The 7980-nt window shown below is 54.1% G+C and overlaps 2 protein-coding genes across 2 annotated transcripts; one reads left to right on the top strand and one right to left on the bottom strand.

Moving 5' to 3' along the window:
* Nucleotides 1–3283, top strand: LOC123085214 (protein TITANIA; the record flags this gene model as incomplete). The annotated part of the gene is given in 2 exon segments (XM_044506837.1): nt 1–1495; nt 2314–3283. Coding segments are annotated over 2 exon segments (2241 nt in total), but the record flags the coding sequence as incomplete, so codon positions are not given.
* Nucleotides 3284–3759: 476 nt separating this feature from the next.
* On the bottom strand, nt 3760–6825 carry LOC123085215 (zinc finger protein 7). The gene is made up of 2 exons (XM_044506838.1): nt 6401–6825; nt 3760–4824 (listed from the first exon to the last, which is right to left on the bottom strand). Exon 2 carries the CDS (start codon nt 4754–4756, stop codon nt 4028–4030), a length of 729 nt encoding a protein of 242 aa, XP_044362773.1. The 5' UTR covers nt 4757–4824; nt 6401–6825; the 3' UTR covers nt 3760–4027.
* Between the last annotated feature and the right edge of the window lie 1155 nt (nt 6826–7980).

Raw genomic sequence — 7980 nt, 5'->3', positions numbered from 1 at the left:
GCTTCCGCGGCCGCCGCGGCATCCGCAGCGGCGCCGGGCCCCTCCTCGCCTCCCAACCCCAACCCCGCCGCCGACGCCGCGGCCGACGCCGCCAACGCCAAGCTCTGCGTGGAGCGCGACTTCCTCCACCTCTCCGCGCCCAAGCGCGGCGATCCCCCCGGGGACGACTCCTCCGTGGTCGGCGGGAAGAAGCCCCGCCTCGACTCCCTGCAGCTCTCGCTCTCCCTCCCGTCCGACGGGCCCGGGCAGGGGCAGGAGCAGCCGCAGCAGCAGCTCCCGTCGGCCCCCGCCGCCGATGGAGATCTCCGGGCCGCGTCGGCCGGCGCCGCCGCCGCGCCGCCCCCAAGGCGGACCTACAGCGCCACCACGGGCCGCACCCGGAGCATCAACTCCGACGACATGTCCTACTCCTACTCCATGTTCTCGCACAACCCCAGCTGCTCCCTCACGCACAACTCCACCGACATCTACGCCGCCGGGGAGGGCACCAACGGCTCCGTGCACAGCCGATTCAATTTCCGCCCCATGGGGGACGGCAGCGTCGCCTTCGCCACGCCGCCGATGAAGGAGGGCACCTCCGCCTTCTTCCCCACCGAGCTCCCCGCCAAGATGGCGGCGGGCAGCGCCGGTGGCAGCTTCGACGGCGGCCGCGGCGCGCATACGTCGCGGCCTGATAGGATCCTGCGGGACATCGTGTCTGACTCCGTGTCGGCCATGGCGCATGTGCTGCAGGAGTTCCCCAGCGAGTCCCTGGAGGTGCTGCGGGCGGCGGTGCGGAGCATGGTCGACGCTCCGGAGAAGAGGGACGACCTGGCCAGCCTGCAGCGGAGGCTGGAGCGCCGGTCGGACCTGACGGCCGAGGCACTGGCGCGGGCCAACAGGACGCAGTTGGAGATCCTGGTGGCCATCAAGACTGGTTCGGCCGCGTTCGTCACCGGCAAGGGCCGCGTACCGAGCAGCGAGCTCGTGGAGATGTTCCTCATGACACGGTGCCGCAACCTCAACTGCAAGAGCATGCTGCCTGTGGACGATTGCGAGTGTAAGATTTGCTCCAGCAACAAAGGGTTCTGTGGAGCATGTATGTGCCCGGTGTGCCACAAGTTCGACTGTGCTGCAAATACCTGCAGCTGGGTCGGTTGTGATGTTTGCGGCCATTGGTGCCATGCCGCATGCGGTCTGGAGAGGAACTTGATCAGACCAGGCCCGACGCTGAAGGGGCCGATAGGGACGACTGAGATGCAGTTCCAGTGTCTTGGTTGCAGCCATTCTTCTGAGATGTTTGGATTTGTTAAGGAGGTGTTCAACTGTTGCGCAGAGAACTGGAATGCTGAGACGCTGATGAAAGAGCTAGATGTTGTCAGGAAAATATTTGCTGCTAGTGATGATTTTGAGGGGAAGGGGCTTCATGCCAAGGCTGAAGAGGTCCTCAGCATGCTTTCAAAGAAAGTTATCTCCCTGCCGGATGCATTGAACAACATGCTGCAATTCTTCAAATGTGAGATCTCTTTACTTTATTACATTCTGAAGCACCATGTTACAAACTTGAGTTCTCTAAATGAATTATTACTTGCTTTATTATTTGTGTTAGCATGATCATGTCACATCTGCATACACTTTCCATGTGGGTCCCTCCTTTGAACTGCTTGGAAATGCGATCATTATGTATATTTTGTGCGACACGCCATCTCTGTCAGTCATGTTAGGTATTCACAGTTTCTTCTGTTTGACCCATATTCGGGGAATCCATTTGCTGTGGCACTACAACTCTGGCATTGCTCAGTCATTGTTAGGTGTTCACAATTTGTTTCCGGTTGTCACATATTTGGGAAATCCTTTTGTTATGCATGGCCACATCATCGGTACATTTGTTGATATGCACAATGAACTTCCAGTCATTTAGCACTTCAATAAGGGCAAAGCTGGATAGTGTTTTGGCCGAGTGACTTTGATTGAATTGAGTTTGAAAGGAAAAAAATGATTATAGCATTAAGCCAATGGCTCTAAATGAACGAGTTAACCTTGAATATCTTTCTTTTGCCAACAGTAGCTTTCTTGAACTCTGTTGGAAAACATATTGCTCCTACTGAACCATGAACAGTTAAGGGTTCCAAAATGCGATGTTGGGCATGATGTAAGAATCAAAATGTGTATTCTGTTGAGACTAAATCTATTATAATACTCCCACCTCTCCAAATACAACTAAAATCTGGTGTCATTATATATGTTCTTTTAGAGCAATGGAAAATAATTCCGACATAGTTTTATAGAATTTCTCAGGTACCACAGCTCTAATTAATCTTTATGTTTTCACAGATGGCGTTACCGACTGCTCTGTTACTGGCAGCAAGTCCAAAGGCATATTGGCAGCAAATCAGGCGAGCCAATCTACGATTCCCCTTCTATCTCCGACCATCAGTCCACCCAAATCCTTCAATTTCAATGCCAGCACCTCCATTCTCGACTCACAGATTGATGCGCTCAAGACCAGCCCAAAGTCCCTCTCTATTGAACCCCGTTTTGGCTCCAGCTCAAACCCGCTCGCAATTGAACCCCGTTTTGGCGCCAGCTCGAAGCCGCTGTCCGTCGATTCCCGTTTCGGCGCCAGCCCGAAGCCGCTGTCCGTTGATTCCCGTTTCGGCGCCAGCCCAAAGCCGCTGTCCATTGATTCCCATTTCAGTGCCAGCCCGAAGCCGCTCTCTATCGAGCCTCATTTCAGCACCACCTCAAAGGACGATGAAGCCTCCACCCTCGAGACCGTCGTCAAGTGCAAGGAAGCCGAAGCAAAACTGTTCCAGAAGCTGGCTGACGATGCCCGGAAGGAGGTGGAGAACTACCGGCAGATGGTCCGCAACAGAATCCAGAGCATGGAGGAGGAGTACGCGTCGAAGGTGGCGAAGCTGTGCTTCCAGGAGGCGGAGGAGAAGAGGAGGAAGAAGATGGAGGAGCTCAAGACGCTGGAGAACTCGCACTACGACTACCACAAGATGAAGCTGCGGATGCAGACCGAGATCCAGGGCCTGCTCGAGCGGATGGAGGCCACAAAGAAGATGTGGGTGTAGAGAGGAAGCCCGGTAAAAAAACAAAAAATCACCACCTGCTGCTCCTGAATGCCTGGAGATGCGTTGCTGTTGTTGTCCATTAGAGTGGAATGGTTTCTAAACCAAAGCTGCTGTGTTCCATCTGTAATCTGTTCTTTTTTATTACCCGTTGTTAACTGTTGTTATAAAGCGGAGGAGGCCTAACCTTGCGCCGGCGGATATAACTTGACAGCATTTTCAGTTCATTGCTTGCCTATTGCCTGATGGTGTGCAGAGTGCAGTCGTTGGGTCATGACCTCTGCATTCAGCCCCATGCTGTGCTACTATGCTATGCTACAATTGGCATCGTCGTCATGAGAATATTTCAACTTCCCAGCGTGTCATTTTCTCCTCTCTTTTTCGATGTTTTTCTCCCTGGGCAGGTCAGGCCACACTGTTGGTGTGCGCGTTGTGATCCCGCGTGGATTTTCTTGTTCGGTTGTTGGCCTGGCCCTGATCCTGGTCACAGCTACAGGCTGCAACTCCTGTTAGGACATCATGGTCCGACAGCAGCAGCGATGGCCTCGACCTCGACCCGTCGCTCACCGTCGTACCACTCCGGCTCCGCCGCCGAGAGCGACGGCGAGGGCGGCGTGTCGACGCCGCACTGGCCGGGACGGGGAGTCTCACACGACAGCATTATTAGCAAGGAAAAGGGAAAAAAAACATTCTGGAGTTCATGGACACAGCAACATGATTTTGATTGATCACATGAATCTTTATACCGCGGGAAGTTGTAGGTAGGGTACACGCTACTACCAATACCACAGAAGAGCACCAAAACTGTACAGAAATACTTCCACGAGCGTACCTACGTACGCACGCGCGCATGAAACAAATACGGGTCGTCGTCTACCATCATGGTCCGTTGATCGACGTCGGGAGCCTGACGAGTTGCACCAACCTAGCAGTACGTAATGGCGTAGCGATCGACGGCGTACGGGCGGCGGCTAGAGTCTAAGCGTGAGGTCGGGCTCCTCGTCGGCCTGCACCACGACGCTGCCGCTGCCGCTGCTGCTGCCGAAGTTGGGGCCGGAGTGGAGGAGGGGGAGCACGCCGGCGCCCGGCGGCGGCGGCCTGAAGCTGCCGGGCCACCCGAAGCTGACCTCCTCGTCGCCGCCCACGAGGAACGGCATCGGGCCCAGCAGCGCCCGCGCGCGCGCCGGCGTGGCCGCGAGGACGGCGGCGTCCTGCTGCTGGTGCTGGTGCTGCTGCCGCTCCGCCTGCGCCGCCGCGCCCTGGAGCGCCGACGCGTGCGCCTGGATGCCGATGGGGTACAGCCCGGGGGAGCCGTAGAGCGGGAGGGAGGCCACGTCGGCGTAGCCGTAGGGGTAGGCCTCCAGCCGGTGCACCGCGCGCCGGGCCAGCGTGCGCTCCCGCCGGTGCGCGTTCTGGTGCCCGCCCAGCGCCTGCGAGCTGAAGAACTTCCTCTGGCAGTAGTTGCAGGTGAACACCCGCGTCGGCTCGCGCGCGGCCTGCGCGCCGCCGTTGCTGTCGGTGGTGCTCGACTCGGCGGTCGTCGTGGCGGCGGCGGTCGCGGTGACGGTGAGCGACAGGTCGAGGGCGAGCTTGGGGCGGGAGGAGGTGTTGGACGCCTCGTTGTTGTTGGACGCCGCCTGGCTGCTGATCTCGGACACCTGATCCTCACACGCTTCTTGGACGCCGCTGCCGCTCTTCATCTCTGAACAATCTCTCCCTGTCTTCTTCCTCTCGCTGCACTTCGTTTGCTCCTTTATCTATCTCTCACCTGCATGCGTCCAGAGAACAAGCCAAGTCATGTAAGCAAGTGCATGTGTTCTTCTGTACTTGGTGAGATGATTTGATGCATAAAACTGAAAAGGATCTCTTGTTTCTAGTCTCGGCTGCACTCATTGACTCACTCACCACAGTTGTACAAGGATAAAATAGCATGTGTTGCTCTTGTCAGTGCGGTGATCATGACAGACTGAATCTTAGACATGGGAGTGCTTGCAGTTAGACAGCCCTGTGGATAAGCACTATGGAGTGTGAATTGACACACCTTTTGTTCTCCGAAATTGCTTCGGGCTTACGTGATTCCGAAGACGACAGTTCATTATGCTGTCGAAATAGGAATCTAAGCAAATAGTTCAGATTTATCCAGATGACTAGAGGGCTGCTAGAGGAGCACAAGCAGAATTTTTCAAGCTTCATGTGTGCTGAATAACTGAATGTGTCTGAATGTGGAGTGCAGTCAGATCAAGACAAGTATCCGATCCATTGCTAAGCCTGGATATGCTGCCTCTGATGCCAAATCAGAGGACAAACAGATGAAAAGCGTGGCCTCTTTTCCGGTCCGGGAATCTCTAAAACGGAACCTTATCTGAAAGAAAGAAAAGGGCCCAAGAATAGCACATTGAGTTGTTGTCATGAAAAGATGGAAGCCCTGGTGTTCCCATCCAAAACCCCTGTGGTGTTTCTGGAGATCTGATGAGAGCACGAATATAAATGCTGGACAGCTACGCCGAATTCACCAACAAAGAATGCTTTTTTGTCAAAGAGGCCCAGGAAACAAGGCTTCCCTGGTGGTGTTTTTTATGTGCCTGCTACAGGTGATCTGATGCTGGTGTTTCTGAAGGCCACTTGATTGGCATGGACTTGTTTTTGTCCATGCCATTGCAAATATCACCAGATCACCACTACTACCAGACTGCATTACAAATAAGCTGAACAACACCAACCCTGTAGGTTCGAATTGTGCATCGTGGTACTACTCGATGGCAACTGGAGTAATAATACTAAGAATTAATTTTGGGAAAAGTAGTGTCATGCACCACAGCTTAGTTATGGAGTAGTATCTTATTTAGGAGATATATAAATAATTGAGGCACTTGGACCAGGAGATTGGCCAATTTTGGCAAGACACATGAAGCAAGAAAACATAATTATTCAGAGAAGAGACTGCCAAATCCCATCAACTCTATGTATGTATAAAGAACAAAACCCTGATGGAGCGACGTGCTACCAACCGGCGGAGCAGGAGTGGGCGTGGACTGGAGCGCACACGAACTAGATTCACACCACCGCAATATATTTGTAACCAAAAAAAAAAGCCCATGCTTGACTTGAATGAAGCATCAAAGCAAAATTACTTGAAAGATCTTAATAACTAGACCGAATTGTGGTGAACCCCCTTGAGCCGCCGAACAAGACATGCGTGCACGAAGAATTACTCTACTCAGAACCGAGAAGGCAAGAACGGATGAAGTGAAAAAAGAAAACGCCGGAATCAAGAAGAGAAAGAAGATGAGGAAAAGCAGTAGAGATGCATGCGCTTCTGCGAGGAGAAGAACCGAATTAATTACCTCAAGCACACCCCTCCTTGCGTCTCCGATCAGCCCCACACCACTCGCTAAGAAGATCTGAAGAAGGAACCCCGTAAGTCAGGCCATGGCTCCCCGCGTCCAAGACCTAGCGCCGCCTGCGCGCACCGACTCGAAAGGGGGGAGGAAGGGGGAGAGGCGAAGTGAGGAGGAAGGAGGGGAGGGCAGGCAGGAAGGTGGTGTGTTCAGTTAAAGTGGCGGCACCCCCACTCGGACGCGAGCCCACTGTGGTGCTTAATTGTGGAGGAATGCAGAGGTTTGGTCTGGTAAATTACTGGTAGGGCGGGGATGGGACGGGAGACAGTGGTCAGAGCTGGGAAGTGGTACAAGAAAAGGATGCATCTCGTCTGATACAACAACACAAGGATGAGATGAGATGAGATGAGATGAGACTGGGCAATGGGCAATGGGCATACACACCCACACACGCGCGCGCTTCTGGCTTTCCTTTCTACTCCTGCTTTCCCTTGTACCATGGCCATCGGTGGCCACTAGCGCCACCACCGTCCGAGAAAAGCAGCCGGAAAGCGCCCCACAATTGCTAGACAATTCAGGCTGGGGCTGCTCCTTCCTTCCTGGTCTAGCCTAGCTAGGGCTAGCAGCCCCTTGTTTATTCCCGGGGTTAAGTGTGCTCCATCTACCCATCCATCTAGTACTACACGATAACAATTATAATTACTAGGCAAAAAAAACTGGAGCAAAATAGTACTACTAGTGTGTAGAAAAATAAAAAGAGGGGTCGAAAAGGATGATGATGCGCGTGAGGTGTGTGTGTGTGTGCAAGGTGTGAGAGAGGAGAGTTGCAGGGGGACCAGAGGGTGGCATGATGCTTTAGTCAGGGGTGAGTCAGGATTGTGCCCTTTTTCCGTTGCGCATTGCGGTGAAGCCAGCTGTGGTTGCTGCGCAACATGACATGCCGATGCCATGCCTGCCTCCGACTCCCACTTTATTACTGGTACTTGCTCGCCGCGTGTACTTGCTTGGGTTTGCTTGGGCGGTGGCCGGTGTACTTCCGCTCATTTTATTTATTTATTTTTTCTTCTGTCGTCTGTGCTGTGCCCAATGGTATGGTCATGGGGTCATGGGGTCATGAGCAGCGCGTGAGTTATTTTCCTTGTCAGAAAGCAGTTTGAGTGTGGCTTTTGCGTTCCCTCTGCGCCTGCGTACTGCACAACATGCCTGCCTGCAAGTTAACTCTGCTCCTCCCACTGCCTCCGTCCTTTGCCCTGCTCTTCTCTGATGGATCCCATGCAATGCCACTGCCACTGCCATCCCATGCCATCTCCTCTGGATGCTCGGAAGGGGGACAGCCCTGTGAAAGCTGGCAGAAATCACATATCTGACCTCAGGCAGAAATCAAATCACAAATTGACCTGGTCACGAAAAAATTTCACTCCGCTGACCCTTTGGTGTGGCGCCCGACAGCGCCCTTCCCTTAGGCGTCGCACATCCTGCCAGCGTGGCAGCCCTGGTCCAGTTGCGGCCCCACACGCACCTGTGCAACGCCTAAGATCTAGGCGCCACACACCTGTAATGTGCAGCGCCTAGCTCTTGGGCGCTGC

Source organism: Triticum aestivum, chromosome 4A (assembly GCF_018294505.1).
Source record: "Triticum aestivum cultivar Chinese Spring chromosome 4A, IWGSC CS RefSeq v2.1, whole genome shotgun sequence".
Taxonomy (NCBI): domain Eukaryota; kingdom Viridiplantae; phylum Streptophyta; class Magnoliopsida; order Poales; family Poaceae; genus Triticum; species Triticum aestivum.
This window is presented reverse-complemented; position numbering and strand designations above follow the sequence as displayed.